Consider the following 21,987-nt stretch of genomic DNA (forward strand, 5'->3'; position numbering starts at 1 on the left):
CTTCCGTTGGGGAAGATCACACGCTTTTAATTAACTTCCTATAGTCATCCAAAAATGGAAGTCTGTTCTAGTGATCCACAAACAAGCTCATCCGTTATGGAGGAAGGCACTCAGAGCCAACACGCAAGCTTGTTTGCATCACTTACAAACCAGTAATGGAGACCATAGGATTTATTTAAAAATCCCTCTCCCACTTAGTTATTTATAAATGAGGAATTTTAACTATGCTAGCCTACTAAACATGTAAACTAACATAAACACACAGCATAATATAAAAGCAATAAATAGAAAATCTAATTTTCAACTATTATGACTTTTATCTCTAGTTGTCCTCCGTGTGTTGTCATCCCAAGCTGCTGCCATATTTGGCCACTGCCACCGGGGGTAGCTGTCGCATCCATCTTGCTCCTAGTTCCGCTGCGCCTCTGGTCCTTAGAAGGTTCCACGCTTTGCAAGATTCGATCCGCGACATAAATAGATTTTTACATTTTTGATCCTATATTCCATAAAAGGAATGTACATGTATCTAGATCAAAAATAAAATCCTAATAAAACTAAATACAGCTCCTGCTGTATTTTAATACAATCATGCACACACATATAAATGCCTTTGACATGTCCAAGAGTCCAATCACACACATAATAACTAAAAGCCATAATAGTTGGATCCTGCATCCACAAAGTTAGCACATCATACTATTAACCTGCCTAAATTATGTATGACATGTGCATAATTAAACTAATACCAAAAACACAGAGGTAAAACCGTAGCTCTGATACCAATTGTTGGTTGCTACTCGGAAAACCTAGAGGTTCCACTGTACAAAAATTTTGTACAAAGGTCTGAACATTTTCCTAGCTACCATGTGTTCTTTTAAATTAAATTTTGGATCGCCTGCGGAACTTAACACGTTTGATCCAAAACTTAATCTATTCGTTCTTTTAGGTTTTGACTTGGGTCTCCTGCGGAACTTAACACGTTCGACCCAAATCACCTTAAGTTATTAATTCCATTAAATATTAATTTCCATAATCGGTTCCCAGTACTGACGTGGCGAGGCACATGACCTTCTTGGATATTGGAGCAACCACCACCGACTAGACAAAACCTTTTATAGAAAGCTAATATTTAATTTCCTAAAATAACTTTAGGTTAACCGAAAAGAACAATCAAATCACAAGGAAAAGAAAAAACAAAAGAACACAACATCGAAAAACATATTCGAAATTCTAGAATCGTAAGCCTCTTGTATTTGGTATTATTTCCAAAAATAACTAGTATGATGCAGAAAGAAAAATTACTAGTTATACCTTTTAGAAAGACCTCTTGATCTTCTACCGTATTCCTCTTCTAACCTCGGACGTTGTGTGGGCAACGATCTTCCGAGATGAGAAACCACCAACCACCTTCTTCTCCTCCTAGCTAGGTTCGGCCACAAAAAGCTTAACCAAGGATGAAGAACAAAATACCAACCAAGCTCCAAGAGATGCTAGCTTTCTCTTCTTCTTCTTCTTCTTCTTCTCCAAGTAGTATCCGGCCGCCACAAGAGCTCCAAGCCTTTGAGAGTTTCGGCCACCACAAAGAGGGAGAGAGGAAGAGGATGACCGGCCACTCCAAGGAATAAAAGAGGGAGAGAAATAATAGAGGTTGTGTCTTGTGAAGGCACCCTCACCCCTTCTTTTATATTTCTTGGCCTAGGCAAATTAGGAAATTTAATTACAATAAAATTTCCTTAATTTCCTTGACATGATTTAATTGAGAAAAATAAAATAAAATTTCCCAATTTAATCTCTAATGGCCGGCCACATTAAAAGAGATAAATTAGACAAGTTTTAATCAACAATTAAAACTTCCTAATTTATTTCCGGAAATTTTTAAAATTAAAATTTCTCTTTAAAAATCTCTTCATGGTTGATAAAAGGAAATTTCTATAATTTTAATTTTACAACATGTGAATAATTTTTAAAGAGAAAATAAAATATCTCACCAATATACAAATAAGGAAAGAGATCTAATCTCTTTCTTTAATCTTTTGTAGATATTTTACAAGAGAGATATTTTAATTTTAATTCTCTTTAATAAATTATATCTCCCACATAATAAAAATTAAAATTAAAATCCCTTTTTAAATTAATATGGCCGGGCCCTCTAGCTTGGGTTCAAGCTAGGGTCGGCCACCCCAATTTATACCTAGGCCGGCCCTAGCTTGGTTCCCAAGCTAGCTTGGTCGGCCCCCTATTGGTAGGTATAGAAGGTGGGTATAGGTGGGTATAGTACTCTATAAATAAGAGGCTACGATAGGGACCGAGAGGAGGAATTGGTTTTGGTCTCCCGATAAAATTAAGCATCCCGTGTTCGCCCCGAACACACAACTTAATTTTATCAATAATAATTCATTCCACTAGAGAACTATTATTGAACTACCGCACCAATCCCAAATTACATTTTTGGGCTCCTTCTTATTATGAGTGTGTTAGTCTCCCTGTGTTTAAGATATCGAATGTCCACTAATTAAGTGAGTTACTGACAACTCATTTAATTAATATCTTAGTCCAAGAGTAGTACCACTCAACTTTATCGTCATGTCGGATTAAGTCCACCTGCAGGGTTTAACATGACAATCCTTATGAGCTCCTCTTGAGGACATTATCAACCTAGTATCTCTAGGGCACAGTTTCCTTCTATAATCAACAACACACACTATAAGTGATACCATTTCCCAATTTATCGGGCTTATTGATTCATCGAACTAAATCTCACCCATTGATAAATTAAAGAAATAAATATCAAATATATGTGCTTGTTATTATATTAGGATTAAGAGCACACACTTCCATAATAACCGAGGTCTTTGTTTCTTTATAAAGTCAGTATAAAAGAAACGACCTCAAATGATCCTACTCAATACACTCTGAGTGTACTAGTGTAATTATACAGTCAAGATAAACTGATACCTAATTACACTATGACCTTTTAATGGTTTGTTCCTTTCCATTTTGGTCGTGAGCTACTGTTTATAATTTATAAGGTACTGATAACATTATCTTCTGCATGTGACACCACATACTATGTTATCTACAATATAAATTAATTGAACAACTACAACTAAATGTAGACAATTTGACCAAATATGATTCTTTATTCATAATGAATGTTTACAAAGCTTAGGCTTTCAGTATACACTCCAACATCATCTACATCCTCAAGAATTGAAGAAGATTACCAGACATGTGAAGAAGAAGAAAAAGTCTTGGAAACCAACTTAGTGAGCATCTCCACCGAAGTGAAGTCAAAAGACCACATCATTTGCTTCGGGTGCAATGGGAAGGGATACTACAAGAGTAGGTGTCCAATCGGTAGGAAAGCGGTATCTCCTAAACTTAATTCAATTTCTTTAGAATTTAATCTGAGTTGTAGGAAGAAGAAGGAGAAGAAGAAGCACATTAGATGCTTCACGTGTGGTGAAATGAGGCACTACCACACAAAATGTCCAAAGAAGAAAGAGCTCAAGAAGTTAGAGCAATTAAAGAAATTGGAGAAGAAGAAAAGGAGCTCAAGTCGAAGGGGAGCTTCAAGGGTAAGGGAGGTATACCCTAATATGAAGTGTAATTCAAATTCAAATTCTTAATATTCCCATGCTAGGAAAAATAATGATTATCATTATGTAGCAATAAAAAATTTCAAATTTATATATCATGATATAAATAGGGTAAATGTTAGAGATAACCCTAGGAGACTCATGCATGATAAATCTAGAAACAATATACCTAAGGAAAACTAAGGCATTAATCCCAAGAAGGGGAGACACATGCCTAGAATGGGTAGGTCTAGGAATGTCCAATTTGGACAAATGAATTCTAGGGTTAGGAATCTAGAAAGGGAAAATCAAGCTTTGAAGTCAAAGCTTGATAGTTTGGAGAATTTTCTTAAGAAATTCACTATTGGATCTAAGGGATTAAGTATGGTGTTGGGTAGCTAAAAACCCAACAATAATAGATCGGATTTGGGATGCTGATCTAGTCCCTCCAAGGCCAATGAGAGATCATATGCTAGGGTGACAAATGATCATGACAATGGAGGATTCCCCAAGGCTAAGGGAAAGTCTTATGCTAGGGTTGCATATGACTATAGCAAGGAGAAGTCAATAAATGACAAGGGAAAATCATTTAATGGTAAGAATAAATTAACCAAGGACAAGGTGTACAAGGTTAGGTTTGTAGGTCAAGTGTCACCGGACGTGCACTGATGTGGCCTAACAATTGTGGATGAGTGACCTAGGAAGGTGACTAAGGCTAAGAGCTCTAGGGGAAGCTCTAAAATTCAAGTTGGGACCCATGGCAAATGAATCTTAGGTGGGTACTACTTGGGAGTCTAGAGGAGTCATGGAGTGTGTCAAATGGTTTGGAGACGGACTTGAGTCTCAAACCTAGGGAATTGACACACATTGGGTTGTGTTTCATGTAAGGAAATATGACATTGGAGTCATATTGCATGATAATTGGTTTTGAATGTATAGATATCATATAAACTAATGTTAGGGATGCATTGTGATTTAGTATGGGCAAATACATTAAGAGGAAGCTAAAACTATAAATTTAGGTTAAGGTTCAATTGAACCATTTAGATAGTTTTGAGTTTTGTGTCAATCTTGAGATCCGAGATATATACATTTTTAAATATATTTTCCCAAGTAGACACTGGTAAAATAGATCTCTCCATAAAATTTGAAAATATTTGGAGGTCTGTGAAATTTCTGTGCATTTCTAAAATCGGATCAAAAATGCTAAAAAGGACTGGAAAAGGGTACCAGTCGACTGATGCAGTTATCAGTCAACTGGTAACAGTATTTTTTGACCATAGAATGCTTCTAAAAGGTTGTGTCGAAGGAATTAGTCGATTGATACTAGCCTGAAAGTGTTTTCAGCATTATTGTTGACCAGGTCAACTCATTTAGATGTATGAGATCCATACGGGATAAGTACATGAGTTTAGAGTCAGTTTGATGATCAAGTTTGTAACAATTGGGATATTGTTGGAAAACTTTTTGGATGTTAGGCAAAGAGGGAGAAGTAAGGTTTAGTTAGGAAAACCTTTAGTGCTTTTGTGTATGGGGAGCCTTGTGATAGGTTCTTAAAAATCTCTATAGGAAAATCCTAGCTCATTGGGGAGCTTAGGTGTAGGGGAGCCTTGTGATAGGTTCTAATACATGTTTGCATTTTGTTTCGGCGGTGTAAGTCCAAGTGTGTAGCCTTGGCAACGTAAGTCCATTTGTTATTAGTATTGTTATTTGCTATTTGTTTTCCCTAACTTAAACGTATTGCTAAACATCAAAAAGTGAAAGATTGTTGGAGCAATCCCAATGGTCCGTGTGACCATATGTTTTGGTGTTTGGGCAAAGAGTTTAAGTTAGGATTACCCTCGTTATTTGATGTGTATGTGAATGTGCAGGTTTATAGGATACACATACGACTTAACTTGATGGCTTCGAATTCAGTGAAGAATGGAGCATCTGAGGGACCGTGGACAAGGCAGCAAGGACAGAGACGAGGGAAACACACTTCGAGGCATATGCGAAGGATAACATTCAGACAAGTCGTGGGCTTGAATGCAATCAAGGGACGAGAGCCAACGGAAGAAGGCTTGAAGGCAACAGTCGAGGGAAGCGACTTCAAGGCATACCTGAAGGATGGTATTAGGACGAGTCGCGGACTTGGATGTAAGAGGTCAAATCTTGAACGCAAGAGGTCAAAGTTGCGAAGAAGAGTCAAGTGAGTCGTGAGAGTCCGAGTGCTAAGAGAAATGTACTCGGGATGGGGAACCCTAGGTATAGGATTGTACCAGTCAACTGGTACTAGGATCAGTCAACTGGTGGTGAGCACATAGAGGTTATGTGCTCGAAACGGCTGAGATTAGTCTATTGGTCCATGGACCACTCGACTGGTAGAGAGCCGTTAGGCTGGCACCAGTCGACTGGTGCAAGGACCAGTTGACTGGTAACGGTAAAACAACAGGGTTGTTTTCTTCCAAGCTCTATAAGAAGGAGCTTGGGATGGCCGGCCAAGGTGACGAAATTAGACTTAGTTAAAGTGTAATTAGTAGTCTACTATTTTTCAAGTGCTTGTGTAATCCAAGAGGTCGTGGTTGGAGTTGTGGTGAGATTTCTCCACCCACAAGGAGACTTGAGATAGTCGGAATTTGCCGGGGGCTAATCCACCAACGGATAGGGATCGTCCACCTTATGGACAACCATGGAGTAAGAGCCCTAATCTCCGAACTACGTTACATAAACATGTATTGGTTTACATTTCTTTTTTGTCTTTAACTTTCATATTTGTCTTTGTATTATTGTATTTCTACTTGCACACTATACGTAGGAAGCGAATAATTGGGGGCACGCCTATTCAACCCCCCCCCTCCTCTAGCTGCCGCAAGATCCCCAACAAAGGATTGACCGAGTCTAAAAGTACTTGGTGTCACATCGTCTCTTAAAGGTTATTCTAACATATAATTAATCATGTGGCTTCTCAAATGGATTCTTACTATATTTTGGACACCATATCAGTCTCTTAACAGGTTTTTATAGCATTTGATACACAACCAAGCATATTAATATAAGGGTGAATATAAATTGTTGGATCGTGAAACGTCGATAGAGGGGGGTGAATATCGATTCGAAAAACAACGAGTATAAACGCAGCGGAATAATAAAATTGAACACAGTGGATTTACTTCGTTCGGAGCCTGTGACGACTCCTACTCGAAGGCCCGTACTCCGTGAGTACTTTCGTTGGGCAATTCACTAGCAATTCGAAATATAGATTACAAGTTAAGTACAATATTGCTAATAAGGAAAAATTATCGACAATAAAAAGACTTAGAACAGAAAGGAAAAGCTTGTCGGAGATCGCAGCGCAGCAGGAGCATAAGGAAGAAGATTCTTCGTTCTGAGAGTTGTGTCCTTGAAGCTTGCTCACCCCCTCCTTTTATATCCCTTTGGAGGGGTCTCCAGAGCTTATCAGATCCCAAAAATTCGGATCAGATGAGGAGAGTTCGAATATGGCTGATCCGAGTCGTCTCCAACTACTTGTTTGACACAGTCATCTTCCGAAGGTCATAACTTTTGACTCCGAACTCAGAATCAAGCTCTGTCAGTTGCTACGCGTGCAGAATTTGAAGCTCTACATTTGTATCTACAAAATAGAGTTAGAAAAATATATGTATAGACATTTTATATAGATTTATGAGTTAGGTCCTGTCTTCCCAAGACCAGAACCTAGTCAGGGTCTCAATTTAGGGATCCAAAATAGACCTAAACTGGACCGACGCCTACTGTCCCTTAACTGGGATGCGTCCTCACAGTCACCCTCCTCCAGTGACTTACCTTTACTTACCTGTCAGACGTTCGGTCAGCCCTTCGACCCGTCTGGACTTTGTGCCAGCTATCCAGTCAGCCCGTCAACCTAGCTGGACTTCTCGCCAAGCGTCCGGTCAGCCCGTCGACCCGCTTGGACTTCGTGTCAGACATCCGGTCAGCCCGTCGACCTGTCTGGACTTAGCCTGCATACTCGATCAAAGCATTAGATAACGACAAACCTAACTTAACATATTTGTCATTCATCAAAACTTGGGTTAAATCGTTAGTGCTAACCGCACCAACATAAATAAGGTCGGCTATGAAGACCGGCCAAAATATACTTAGCAGACAACTTCTGACAACATTATAACAGATCATCAAAACTTGTCAGGGAATATTCCTTTGAAGACTTCTTCAAAGGTTATTATTCCTCTCATAGGCTAGCTAGGCATGACATTATATTTTTCTAACCACCTTAGTGAGGGTGCGAAGCATACACGACAAAAAAATTACATCAATGGGTAGATAAAAGATTCTTCGAATAATCATTCCAAAGGTTTAAGGTGGGTACACTTTTCATCTCCTAACAAACTCTGACAACTTGAGTCACCTCATGATTATGGAGGTTATAAGAGATGACATATAAAGAGGGTCATATCCGTTGGCAAGGTACGCAATTGGCATCACCTACACCTTACTCTTGTGCGAAGCTTTTTCTGAACTATTCTTCATTCCTCAATCCGGTGTTGGACTGACTTGAGTGTCGAAAGACCTTTCCAAGAACCTCTTCCCTAATTTTTAATCACTAATATCTGTTGGATCGTCCTATTGTACGTAGGAACAGAGGAGGGTCTCATTCTAATCTAAGGAAGTCATCCACCGATCAACAAATCAACCATCAGAACTGACGCACGCACCATCTCCCTAGCCTCCAGATATGATCAATGTATATTGATAAGTCAATTTCATTGGAAATGTATAAGTGAAAGCCTTTTTTTTAAATAATGTATCTATGCCCTGGACCTCAACTTAATAGGAGGGTGAGTTTTCAAATATCTTGCAAAGGCTTGTGTAAAGATTTTGAGATATGCCAATGCAAACTCAAGTGATTATTTAATAGAAAAAAGGGTGGGGGAATGTATTAAGAGTTTTTAGAATTACGAAAATTAATATGCGAAATAGATAATATTGAAACTCGTAATACAATTGTTTAAAAATAACATATAATTTAAACCAGGGCCTTGGATTTAAGGGGAATTGGACATTTGGCAGAAAAATTGACGAAAGACTGATTCAACTGCGCAGCGATTGCTGCGCTTCAAGGATCATACTTCTTCTTGTTCATCCTTCTCCTTCCTCTGCCCTCCAGCGATCCTCTCCGCCTCCTTCAACGCGACATCTCCTGCGATCCAGGTTTCCTCCTCAAAGCCTCTTTGAGATACATCAATAACCATACAAAAATTTCACCTTTTTCTTTTCCGTCTTGGATTTGAAAAATGAAAAAGGTTGCATTTTGAATCTGAGTTTCAGGGATTTCCGTCGCCATTTTTGTCACGGGTGGTCAAGGATTTGCATGCATTTGGCGTAGGGTTTTGAGAAGATGATGCTGCACGCGCCCTCCAAGAGGCGTCCCGCAATAGAAAACGTAGAAGGCGGCGTCGACGTCGTCCTCGCAACCTCCATCGGCAATGGCGAAGACTTGGGCCCCGCCGTCAGGCACGCCTTCGAGAGCGGCAAGCCCGAGACCCTCGTCCACCAGCTCAGAAACTTCGCCAAGAAAAAGGAAATCGAGATCGAAGAGCTCTGCAAGCTCCATTACGAGGACTTCATCGTCGCCGTCGACGAGCTACGCGGCGTCTTAGTCGACGCCGACGAGCTAAAGAGCTTGCTCTCCAATGAGAACCTACGGTTACAGGGAGTGGCAACCGGATCCCTTCTAAATCTCGAGGAGCTCCTCGAGCTGTACTCGATCAAGAAGAACGTCTCAGAAGCCATGAAGACATTGAAGGTACGTACGTAACGTAATAAATCCTTTTCCTTTGGCAGTCGGAGGATTTGATTTAAACTGGTTTATTAACCGATCGATCGATCGATCGACTTCAATAGATTTGCATTCAGGTTTCGAAGCTGTGCTTGACCTGCAACATGCACATCTCGAGCGGCAGGTTCTACCACGCAGTGAAAATCTTAGACTTGATCGAGAAGGACTACATCCAGAACACCCCTCTCAGGGCCTTCAAGAAGGTGATCGAGAAGCAGATACCGACGCTGAAAAAGCACATCGAGAAGAAAGTCTGCAGCGAGTTCAACGACTGGCTCGTTCATATACGAAGTGCGGCTAGGGAAATCGGGCAGTTGGCGATCGGGCAGGCCTCCGCGGCTCGACAAAGGGAGGAGGAGAAGCGGTCTCGCCAAAGGGAAGCCATAGAACAGAGCAGATTTGGCGTCGTCGGAGACTCTCTCTACTCTTTGGACATCGAGCTCATCGATGATGACTCGGTGCTGGAGTTCGACCTGACGCCGGTTTATCGCGCGCACCACATCCACACTTGCCTCGGCTTCAAGGCGAAATTTCACGAGTATTACTACAAGAACCGCCTGATGCAGCTGAACTTGGACTTGCAGATCTCGTCGGCGCAAGCGTTTCTCGAGTCCCACCAGCCCTTCTTCGCCCAGATCGCCGGCTTCTTCATCGTCGAAAATCGTGTTCTTCGAACCGCCGGGGAATTGCTGTCGGAGAGTCAGGTGGAGACCCTGTGGGAGACTGCGATCGGGAAGATGACGGCGGTGCTGGAGAATCAGTTCTCGCGGACGGATACCACCAGCCACCTGTTGCTCATCAAAGACTTCGTCACTCTCCTCAGCGCCACCCTGTCCCGCCATGGCTACAGGGCGGCGCCTCTGATTCAGGTCCTCAACAGCAGCAGGGACAAGTACCATGACCTCCTGATCAGCGAGTGCCGGAAGCAAATCAGAGACATATTGGCCAGCGATGACTTCGAGCAGATGGTGATCAAGAAAGAGTACGAGTACAACATGAACGTGCTGTCGTTCCAGCTCCAGTCCTCAGACACAGTGCCGGCTTTCCCCTACGTCGCGCCGTTCTCCTCTTCAGTTCCAGATTCGTGCCGTATCGTTCGTTCCTTCATTGAGGACTCTGTCAGCTACTTATCCTACGGCGGCCCGATCAATTTCTACGATGTGGTCAAGAAGTACTTAGACAAGCTCATGATTGAAGTGCTGAATGCGGCACTGCTAAGCATGATTCACACAGGCAATATAGGCGTTTCCCAGGCGATGCAAATTGCGGCGAACATAGCTGTTCTTGAGTGCACTTGTGACATGTTTCTTTGTCAGGCTGCCCGGCTTTGCTCCGTTCCGTTACGGCTAGTCAAGAGGCCGAATGCCGGGTTGGCTGCTAAGGCTGTATTCAAGGCATCGCAGAATGCTGCCTACACTGCACTGATGCATTTGATCGATTCCAAGTTGGATGATCATCTTGCATTGCTGAACAATATCAATTGGATAGCTGATGACTCGACCGAGAACCCGAATGAGTATGCTAACGAACTCGTCGTGTTTCTCGACAACCTGATATCCACTGCTCAGCAAATTTTGTCTTTGGAGGCTGTTTATAAGATCGGAATTGGCGCTCTTAGCCATATTTCTGACTCGATTGTAGTCGCTTTTCTTAGTGATAACCTGAAAAGGTTCACCCTTAGTGCTGTTGTCGGCATTGGTAATGATGTAAGAGTGTTGGAATCTTTCGCAGAAGAAAGCTTTCAGAATTCCGGCTTGATCGATTTGAACAAAGATCGTAGCTTCAAAGACTGTTTGATAGAGTCCAGGCAATTGGTGAACCTTCTGCTCAGCAATCAGCCTGAGAATTTCATGAATCCTGTGATCAGGGAGAAAAACTATGGAGCCCTGGACTACAAGAAAGTTGCAAACGTCTGCGAAAAGTTCAAGGATGCGCCGGATAGGTTGTTCGGAAGTCTATCGAGAGGGAATGCGAAGCAAGATGCTCGAAAGAAGTCCATGGACATGTTGAAGAGAAGACTGAAAGACTTCAGTTAACTATCATTCATTCAGTATGCAGTAAGAACTTGGCTTCTTTTTGTTACTTTACTTCAGTTAACATCTTTCTCGTTTCTATCAAAGAAATCTAGACTTGATATTTATACGAGTATCAGAAGGATGATCCAAGGAACTTCCTTGCCATCATCTCTTTATATTTATTTGTACATTTTGCAAGAGGATTAGTGATAAGATCATGCCAAAGCTCGAGAAATTGTTATTGAGCAGGACGTTGATGTGAGCTTAGAATTGTCTTTCTTGAGGATACAATTCAGATGTATTATAGAATTGCCAAAGCTCTGGAAATTGATCCTCCGCTTTCACCCTCGGTCGTTTAAACGGCCAATTAGTTCCTCCGCTTTCATGCCGACAACCATAATTAATCCTCCTTCATGGCATCGTCCTCGTCTGGCCATGTCGAAGACGAGAAGGCCAATCTTCCAGATCTCGGCGTCCCTCACCATCTACATGAGCGATCACGTCGACCAATTACTCCTAGTTACAGTATCACTGTAGTGTCAAATACTTCGAAACATTACACACATATAAAAGATATACTGCAAAAGTGAGTGAACTACTACTATTAAACGAAAACCAAATTGCCACAAAGTTTCAAATCCATTCCATCGGATGACTCGTCTGTGGTATTTTTTTTTAATAAATATATAATAAATCAATTCAAAATCACCTTCAGTGGATGAAACGGATTTGAAAATTCCATGAGAAAAGAAAGAGATTAAATTCCCGAGAGAGAGAGAGAGAGAGAGAGAGAGAGTACGGAGCCAAATTGAACAATACCAAAAATAAAGAAACTAATGTTAGTTTTTAGATTACAAATAGAATGCCATAACATCCCATAAGAGGAACTTAAGAGCACAGTTTACACTTTTAGCACCCACCAAATCCAAACTTCTCTGGGACACTAAGAACAGGCATACATAACCACTAGGAGGATTTTAGAAATACAAGCCACACAGAAAACAGAAGAAATAAAAGTGACAAGAAAAGCCAGTGGACATTAAATTTACGCACCACACACTAGAAAAATCTTCTCAGCTGCTATTACTCATCGTCAGGCTTGGTTGTTTCTTTGATTTCATCCATGTCCATGCCATCATCCTAAAGATATAATACAAGTAGCCATGAATTAGATTCATGAAGAGGCCAAGGCTTACGGATCAACAATGGCAAAATGGCAAGAATTTTAGGAGAAACGTTTAGGACACCTGCATATCTGAGGTCCACAAGGTAAGGTTGTCACGTAAAAGCTGCATGATCAGAGTGCTGTCTTTGTATGATTCCTCTCCAAGCGTATCCAGCTCTCCGATTGCCTCATCAAAAGCCTAAAATGTGACAAGATAGTTAGTTAATGCTTCATGGACGATAAGAGTTCATGCAAAATCAAATGTACATGGATCACAGCAACTTTGAGAGAGAGATTCTTTGCAAGTAGAGTTCCTGATGGTGGCATATCCACTAATGAAAATTAATAAGGGGCATCTTGTACCACTGTTAGAAATAGGGCTTTGTCCACTCAATCATCTGATCAAATATTTGACGGATGTCCCATAGACAGGAACTTGAAGGCTGACAACATGCTGAACAAATCTCTCTGCTCCCAAGTCCCATGTCAATAATAAGGTTGAGAGAACCACAACTAAAAATGAGATCCTTCTTAAGTATGCGCACGCTTAGCATTTTATCATCATTTTTTTTACATTAAGCTGAATTTTGTTTACCTAGTTAAGCTGACTTCAGTGTTGGTAAGGATCGCTCACTAGGAAACCAACACCATGTCTTCCTTCAGTGTAAAGTTGATCCAGATGCAGCTTGGATCAAGTCCCTGAATTTGGTGATCTAGTTCAACCAACAAGTGCAATAATCCAATTTAGTCACACAAGGAATATTGGTGCAGAAGGTACCCAGTTATTCACCTTTTAGATGTTCTGTTAGAACCAAAATTTAACAAGATTCTAGTATGCCAATTTTTTTCATAATACAACTCTTTGACCTGCCAAATTGGGCTACGTGTGATACTAATTAGACAAGTGGTGATTCAAAGAGGTGAAAATTGAGAGTCCAGAATCAAGTTGAAGAACCAACTTCAACTGAATTGAAGATAGAGAGGGAAGACAAGTTTAATGAATAGCAAGGGCTACAGGAAGACCTTCTCCACAACAAATATGCAAACCTCATGCTTCCCCCTCCCTTTCAAGGGATATTTGAAAAGAAAAACAACTTTAACAGCTTAACACAAAGAAGGTTTTAACCAAAGGATATCGAAGAAGGCCGAAAGTAACATAAAACTTCACCTTACAAGCAATGTTTTTAAACCCATACCAGGCAAGAAGCAGAGGCCCTGCTAATTACCAAATTTTCAGATCAACCGGTCAAAAATTAGGTTCTAGATGGACTCCATTTAAATAATGAGACTAATTTGGTTTTCACCTCCCAATTAACTGGTTGAACTGGTCAGTCTGATCTAGGTTTAGGAGCACTTCTACATTGCAACACAGGGGAAAACATTCCACCATCATCAAGTTTGAGTCCCCTGAATAAACCACCTCATACTTATTAAGTCCCATGAGTGAGGCCCCCTATGGTTGCTAAGCTATCAGATAACTTTGCAAAACACTCCCAACTAAATCATGAACAAGTCAATTACACAATAAATATGGATAGAGGGCCTATACCTACAAAATGGATCTTTCAAGAATCAAGAAGGCTATGCTTCCCTTAACAATTCTATGATAAATCATGGAAGATGACTTATGTTTCTTTATTTAGTTGACTTGTTCATGAACCCAAAAACAAACACTATTCGGCACTCTACTTTATCTGTTAGTATGGAGATTGTATATCTTGAGATCACTTGACCACCCAATATAGTGATCAAACCGAAAGTGTCCTATTCTAACTCACAAGTTAGTTAGATTGGAGAACATAATCTGACAAAGTCAACTTTATCCAAATTGGAGAGTATATATCAACAGATGTATGCACAATCATTTAAACAACTTTTCCAAGGTCACCATTCAAACACATCCTTCATGTCGCCTATATGCAGGATCTTGAAAAGCTAGCTTATTCTCACTAGTTTACCAAATTAAAGTGTCTATATGATTTGATTATGATGCTCAAGTTCAAGACAATGAATGTCAGTTCTAAGCTAGACGACAACAGTGGATGATTTAATTGGATCCTAGAACAAGTCAAAAATCATGCCAACGACCAAATGAACATGAATTTCAAACATATTTGTTATAAGGTTGGAATGTTGCTTGTGAGTAGCATTAGGGAAGTTCACCATTCAGGTGTCCTGGATATGCAAAGGGTGCACTAGTGATGGCAAAAGGTGATTTGCTCGCCCCTAGCGCCTCCGCTAGCCCATCCCCAAGCCAACATAGAAGAGGGAAATCACGGGTAGACCTCATGATAGCAACACCACCATGCGCTAGCCAATTGTCTGCCCCAAGAGGATTTGATCCCGGACCTCATGATGGCAACACCACCATGATATGCAAAGTGTGCACTAGTAACTAGCAAGTAGGAAGTTGCACAAAACGATTAATCAAAATAGTTCAAATTGGATAATACTTGGAAAATTTTACAAAATAATTAGCTGGAGTGGTTGACTACAAGCTGTTTTGCCATAGGTACCACATGAAATTAACCAAACCAGACTAGACAAGCTAATTACACTTCAAAGTCAGTATATTACTATAACATCAGATGTATTGTCATGACTGAGCACCTAGTAAGAAAAAGATCCAGTAGAACAGGATAGGCTCACCTGTTTCGCAAGAAAGCAAGCTTTGTCCGGCGAGTTCAAGATCTCGTAGTAGAAGACTGAGAAGTTCAAGGCCAGTCCTAGCCTAATTGGATGAGTAGATGCCAACTCCGCCGATGCAATATCCTGAGGGAATTCCTGATCAGCTATTTTTCGCTAGATTCCCAGAACACAACTTAAATGTTTAATAGCAATAAATGAGAGGTCAATAAACAAAATAAGCAGGGGGAAATCGTCTTTATTAGCAGCATGCACTTAATCTGAAACCCTAAATCGCACCAACAGGAGCACTAAATGAACCAGATCGAGATCCAGAGAACCGGAGTGGACCTGAGCAGCCTTGTAGGCTGAGAGAGTGCCCTCGGCTGCATCCTTTCGCTCGGATCCGATCTTGAACTCGGCGAGGTAACGGTGGTAGTCGCCCTTCATCTTGAGGTAAAAGACCTTGGAATCCGCAGTGGCGGCGGCCGGGATGAGCCGATCCTCGATAAGGCGGAGGATCCCAGCGCATATGTTGGAGAGCTCGTTCTCGATCCGTCCTCGATAAGCGCGGATGGCAGCCACGTGGTCATGGTTGCCGCGGCCCTCCTCCTTCTGCTCGATGGAAGAGACGATCCGCCAGGAGGCTCGGCGGGCGCCGATGACGTTCTTGTAAGCAACAGATAGGAGGTTGCGCTCCTCCACGGTGAGCTCCTCCCCGGCCGGCACCGATCTAGCAACCTTTTCCATGTACTCTACCATCTCCTCGTACCTCTCCGCCTGCTCTGCCAGCTTCGCCAGGTACACACTCTGCTCCCTCGCTGATGCCATCGACGAAACCTCGCCGCCGCCGCCTGCCGGATAGGATCTGGGCCCCGTAAATGGGTACGCAGCGGAGGCGAAGAAATGGAAATTAGAGATTGGCAGCTCAATTTATCACCGTTCCTAGTCCACAAGAGTCCACCCAAAACAGTTACCCCAAAGAGCACCCAGAAATTATCGTCTCAGTACATTCCTAATTTCAATTTTCCATCATTTTCAATTTCTTCGTTTTTTTTGGTGGTTAACATATGTTCGAAGGACTCACAAGCGATAGTATTTTTAATAAACTTAAACAACAAACCTGATAATAAAAAATTAAGTAATTAAAAATTTTACTCTTAAGAGTTGTATTTTTTTAATAAAAAAAAACTAGAAAACAGATTTAGAATTTGTCCGCGCATTAATTTTCGTCCATCTTTTCATCCATTAAAAATTAGGTGGAATGAGATTTTGTCTTCTCTGAGAAAAATCTCTTATCTCCTTTCCCAATCCTAGTGGGGTAAAGTCCGATGGTGTCGCCATAAGGCTGCCAACTTGTAGGGCCGCAGCGGCCGCAAACTCGCAGCATCACGGTGGCCACGAACGTGCAGTCACCGTTGCCGCAAACTCCCACGACCTCAACCCACGAATTCCCATTCGCGACGAGGCTGCAAGTTTCCAACGTCGGCGTTGCTGCAAGTTCACTCTATTTTGCCGAGAATCAAACAAATTATACTAGCGTCTGAGTGTGAATAGATGATTGGAAAATATAGAAATCCATGTATTTGAAGTGATAGAACACGGCGAAACCTTAATTTATTTGCTTTGTTTCTCGTCGAGCTTCTCCGTTTATGAGTTAAACTAGTGTAACTAATCCGTCAATGCTTACAGTGTCGGAGAAAAGAGGCGGACAACGGCTCCTACGAAATACTAACCACATGTGATTCAATTTTGGAATACCGGTGACAGATGAGAAGGGGCTCATAAGTGTATTTTAAACAGATTTGATCAATTTCAGATCCAATGCAAATGATAGTAAATGACGAAAAGGCCAAGCGACACATGGGTGTTTAATTCGACAGTGGACAAATTCCAAAAATAACGACGAGCGCTAATAAATGACCAAAAGGAACAAACGGCAGACGAAAGCAACTTCATAAATAATTTTGCTTCATATTATTGATTTTAGAAGCATAAACCTTTTGTCGACGCTTTTGAAGACCATTAATTAGGCATGGGTCATGCTTAGGGCTGCAAACGAATCGAGCCGGCTCGCGAGCTTTTCGAGCCGACTCGAAAAATATTCGATTCATATTCGAATTTATCAAATTCGAGTCGAACTCGAACATGTTCGAACTTTTTTTCGAGCCGAACTCGAGCCCAAATTATATTGTTCGAGCCGCTCGCGAGCCGTTCACGAGCCTTAATATTTATTAATATAAGTTAAATATATATTAAATAAATAAATTTCGAGCCTTTCGAACCTATTTTCGAGTAATAATTCGAATAGTTCGCGAACATGTTTGAATATTTCGAGCCGAATTCGAACTCGAACCCTAATTCGAACCGAACTCGAACAAAATATTTTAAATTTTTCGAGCTTCGAATCGAGCTCGAATATACTTATTTCGAGCCGAATTCGAGCCTTAAATTTTTCAGCATATTCGACTCGATTCGATTTGTTTACACCCCTAGTCATGCTTCTTACACAAAATGAACAAGTTATACCAAAAAAATAAAAAACTACATGCAAAAAAAAAAAAAAAGCAGAAGAAGGAAAAAAATCCACTAGTTCTTATATTTTCAATACCAATGATTTGGCACACAGTTTCTGAGAGGGTCTAAAATATTTTACTTTAAACAGAAGGCCCTGAGTTATCATTTAACATCATCATAAAAAATAAATTTTTTTTTTTTAACTATAGATTCACTACATTAACACCCCCAATAACAACCCGACGGATATAAAGGAAGATAAATACAGATACACAGACGTTAGGCGTATGGTGAGATAAACCCATGTTATTATTTCCTGAGAATCGACCTCTGATCATTACGTTAGAAATATCATACGCCCACCGTCTGTGCTGCGTACTAAGAGCATTACAAAAGCTTATAGTATAGAGGGGACAATTAAAACTTTATTCTGGCCCTAGTGAACAAAGGAGAATCAAAAGGATCAAATAACTTATCAAAATTTAGAGAGGGGATTAACAAAAGAGAACTCTAGGCTAAATACATACCTTGATTACAATGAGAACAAAAAAATTACAAATTTTAGATGCAAGATTTGCAGTTAAAATGCAATTTTCTCAGCCAAATTCTGGGATCAAAAGGTGCATCCTAGGAAAGGAAGAAAGTAAATACATTCATAGGCCGTTTAGGTAAGATTGTAGTAAGGTTCCCATTTAGTATCAAACCAACAGGACAAGGATCATTCAAACAAGTTGGACACAAGATGATATGAAGAAAATTTAAACTTCCATAGGCCTAGGATTATTTAATGCCGTATACAATGCACAACCTCCATATGTAGCAATTCAAATGCTGACTAGAATAATTTAAACTTTGTATTACACAATGTATACACTCCACATATAAGTACCATACAAAGTCTTAGTATGTTTTGGATCATATGCAACAAAAGTGTGAGCAAACATCGATGGAACAATCATCTATATTGGAATATGCTTCTTCATTTGCATAAACAATAAGATTTGGATGCAATAATAGATCTTACACAGAGTTTAATGAAGAGGTAAGTTCATGTCTCCAACCTCGAGTACTGAGCAAAAGACATGAGAAAAGATGACATGTAAAATATACCAATGTCTAAGACTCTCCGCCATGATACCCTTGTGCAGTAGTAGTTCAAGTTGATGCGTCAGTTTTGGGTTAGTGATATCATGCAAACAGATTGAGTTGAAACCCAAATCTATTGAAAACTTGAAACTGATAGACTTTGATTGCTTAAATAGAAAAAGACATTCATATCATCACATAAAGAACATAACTCTTTCTCCATTTAAGACTTGAGAAAAACTCATCTCTAACTTTGGCAAATGAAATCCTTATAGTTTTAATAGTGCGATAGCTTTCAGCCAATAGATACCCGTACTGTTTATAAAGGAAGTAATAGATCTGTTTTTTCAAATGTCACAACCGAAAATTCACCAATCTATGCTTTATTCTCCAAGAATCTAGTGTTTACCCCTTCCTAGAACAAGAAAGAAATTTGCCTTCCTAAATGAATTCAATCCCTGAGATGCAATTAACAGCAATAGTGTACTGTTATTCAACCCTACAATTCCAAACTATTGATTGGTATAGAAGAAAATTAAGAGGCTATGGTGAAAAAACTTCTTGAGCATAAATTAACAAATGAAGGCTCAATGATATGACTCATCAGCATCCAAAATCTAATTATTGTTAACAGAGATGTAAATAACAAAGGGCTAGTGTGTGAGTTTGCTTGACCTTGTTTAGTGCCCTTCCAATCCTATGACTTCTTTGCTTTCTTGGTAGAAGCGAAAGCATCAGCAATCATGTCTAAGAGGCACTGTTCTGACTCCCTTATCATATGGGTCTGCTTCCTTTGCATCTCCATCCAGTCTCTTTCTAGCTCCCTCAACAATTCCATTCTTCGCTTCTCAATCCTCATCAAGCCCTCACTGAACCCTCTCACAACAGCAGACAGATGCGACATGATCTTTTTGCCACTGCCTAGAGCTTCACCCTCTGAATCTTCCTCATTGGATTCATCTGCCTCCTCTTCTTCCACCTCAAAATGTCTCCTTTTGGGAGGAACGTGATTCCTGGAAATCCTAGAAGGGCCCCGGTGAGGCCCCCGAAGGATTCCATTAATACTCCGAACGTTGTTTTCAATTCTCTCAACCTCCTCGTCTTCTTCCTCGTCTTCGTCGTCGGTGGAGCGAACGTCCAGAGCACGCCCAGCCGCAGCCGGTGGGCGTACGGCGATAGGGAGGGGGCCGCCCTCCATGCGGTCCATGCGGCCGAAGAAGGACCAGGCAGAGGCGACGGGGCGTTGCCGCTCCGCGCGGTACCGCTTTCGAAGCTTCTCGATCTTGTGGCGACACTGGGTGCCGGTCTTGGAGGGTTCCTCGAGGCCGCATCTGGCGGCGACGGCGGCGGCGACTTCCTCCCACTGCTGGGCCCTGAGCTGCCCGCGCTTCAGGGCGTACCACCTCTCCTCGTAGGCGTCGATCAGGTGGGCGGTCTCGAGGTCGGACCAGGGCTGGCCCGGGACGGTCTTCCGCGACCGAGGCAGCGGCGGGCCGGCCCATCGCTCCAGCGATCCGGCTGCGGCAGCCATGGGTTTTTGGTACGGGAAGGCAGATGCGAAGGACAAATTAGGGTTTGCGTTTGGGGGAACGGGGCGACGGGGGTGGGTGGTGGCGTGGCCAGGTGGTTGAGTGGTGGTGGCGGTGGTGGGGATAAGGATTGGGTGGGTCGGTGGTGGAGGGGGTCCGATCCGACTCGATTAGGTGATTAGACCGGACCGGTCCGGTCGAGATGGAGGAGGCAGGGCGTGGGAAGGTGGCGGTGGCGGCGGTGCAGTCGGCGACACGGTGAAGAGGGAAGGTATGGTTTGGCGCTCGCACGTGACGTGGTTTTTCTGTGCGAGATTTCAAATTCTAGATATTTCTTATATATATTAAAATAATAATTAAAAAAATAATAAAGAATACCAATATAAATTGAATGGGCTATGTTAAAACGAATAAAATATACACTAATTACGATGAAAATTAAGTAATTACAATTGCTTTTAGTTCTTTGATTTTTTGGTGTCGCAAAAAAAATGTCCATTAAAAATTTATAATTCATCAAATAAGCTTCCCATTGCAATTAATTTGCTGATTATACACTGGATACCTCAATAATAATAATAATAATAATAATAATAATAATAATAATAATAATATACACTCCTTTAATGACGAAGTCCTGTTAAGAGGTACCCAAGTGGTTGCCCGGGGGGCCAAGGGCAGTGAAAAAGAAAAAAACACTTAGATTCATAGTAGAAAAATAGAGGTACCCAAGTGGTTGTCCGGGGGCCAAGGGCAGTGAAAAAGAAAAAAACACTTAGATTCATAGTAGAAAAAAAAATAGTGAAAGGTAACTTAAGATAGTGATACTCATAGCCCATAGCTTAAGATAGTGAAAGCTTGAGTCAATTCAAGCTTAGTCAGCCTGGTCAACCTTGACATAGGAAAATTATACTATCAATCTCCCCCTTTTGATGTTTGACAATGCGTTTAAGTTAGGCTAATTCCAGAGCTTCAACTTCTTCTTCATGTCAAAGCATGAATGAGGGTTTCTTCCATTCTCCCCCTTAACATAAAGATTTCATAATTTTCCCCTATGAACATAGAGAATTTTCCTAACTTAAACTCTACATTCTCCCCCTTTGACACATATCAAAAACTCTTCTTCTTAAGAGGTATCTCATATTTTTCACAACCTCATTTGTTATTCACAACATTACTATGAAGGTCTCATACCCTTCATTGTGTTTAATGCTCACCCTTGAGCATTAATCATTAATGACAATGAAGATTTTTAATCTTCCATTGTCTCCCATGCTCAACCTTGAGTATTCATAACAAAAAAGTTTTCCAACCTTCAATTATTTCATTGTTTACAAATAAAATGCAAACCATGTTTTTAAGGAGTAGCTCCCCCCTCAAAACATGCTCTAAACTTCTATCATTGCATCAACAATGACTTGGATTTTCTAAACCTTTAGAAAGTCCACAATTTAAAGTTTTGAGGTTCAAAATTTAACTTTGAAACTAAACCTTATCCTAAACTCCAACTTAGTCTCTTTTAACCAATCCTTTCTTGTTTTAATAAGAAAACTATCCTTAAATGTTCATAATTAAATTTTTTAGGGTTAAGAATGGTTAACATGACTAAACATGGCTTAATCAACTTAAATAAACTTATTTAAGCTAAAATAAG

General features: G+C 40.8%; 3 protein-coding genes across 3 annotated transcripts; 1 reads left to right on the forward strand and 2 right to left on the reverse strand.

The window, feature by feature from the left end:
* The first annotated feature begins 8,958 nt into the window (after nt 1-8,958).
* On the forward strand, nt 8,959-11,438 carry LOC122012061 (exocyst complex component SEC15A-like). The gene is made up of 2 exons (XM_042568520.1): nt 8,959-9,363; nt 9,462-11,438. Exons 1-2 carry the CDS (start codon nt 8,959-8,961, stop codon nt 11,430-11,432), a joined length of 2,376 nt encoding a protein of 791 aa, XP_042424454.1. The 3' UTR covers nt 11,433-11,438.
* A 798-nt stretch (nt 11,439-12,236) lies between these two features.
* Nucleotides 12,237-16,114, reverse strand: LOC122038273 (14-3-3 protein 6-like). Its single transcript, XM_042597926.1, has 4 exons — nt 15,553-16,114; nt 15,226-15,348; nt 12,659-12,775; nt 12,237-12,551 (listed from the first exon to the last, which is right to left on the reverse strand). The coding sequence occupies exons 1-4, from the start codon at nt 16,030-16,032 to the stop codon at nt 12,495-12,497; spliced, it is 777 nt and encodes a 258-aa protein (XP_042453860.1). The 5' UTR covers nt 16,033-16,114; the 3' UTR covers nt 12,237-12,494.
* A 2,426-nt stretch (nt 16,115-18,540) lies between these two features.
* LOC122038272 lies at nt 18,541-20,443 on the reverse strand. The gene has a single exon (XM_042597925.1). The coding sequence runs from the start codon at nt 20,333-20,335 to the stop codon at nt 19,502-19,504; it is 834 nt and encodes a 277-aa protein (XP_042453859.1). The 5' UTR covers nt 20,336-20,443; the 3' UTR covers nt 18,541-19,501.
* Between the last annotated feature and the right edge of the window lie 1,544 nt (nt 20,444-21,987).

Source organism: Zingiber officinale, chromosome 1A (assembly GCF_018446385.1).
Source record: "Zingiber officinale cultivar Zhangliang chromosome 1A, Zo_v1.1, whole genome shotgun sequence".
NCBI lineage: Eukaryota > Viridiplantae > Streptophyta > Magnoliopsida > Zingiberales > Zingiberaceae > Zingiber > Zingiber officinale.

Coding starts and splice junctions, on each gene's coding strand:
- LOC122012061 (XM_042568520.1), top strand. CDS start 8,959: ATGCTGCACGCGCCCTCCAAGAGGCGTCCCGCAATAGAAAACGTAGAA. Junction 9,364..9,461: donor AAGCCATGAAGACATTGAAG/GTACGTACGTAA, acceptor CGACTTCAATAG/ATTTGCATTCAGGTTTCGAA.
- LOC122038273 (XM_042597926.1), bottom strand. CDS start 16,032: ATGGCATCAGCGAGGGAGCAGAGTGTGTACCTGGCGAAGCTGGCAGAG. Junction 15,349..15,552: donor CAGCCTACAAGGCTGCTCAG/GTCCACTCCGGT, acceptor GAATTCCCTCAG/GATATTGCATCGGCGGAGTT. Junction 12,776..15,225: donor CTTGCTTTCTTGCGAAACAG/GTGAGCCTATCC, acceptor GTCACATTTTAG/GCTTTTGATGAGGCAATCGG.
- LOC122038272 (XM_042597925.1), bottom strand. CDS start 20,335: ATGGCTGCCGCAGCCGGATCGCTGGAGCGATGGGCCGGCCCGCCGCTG.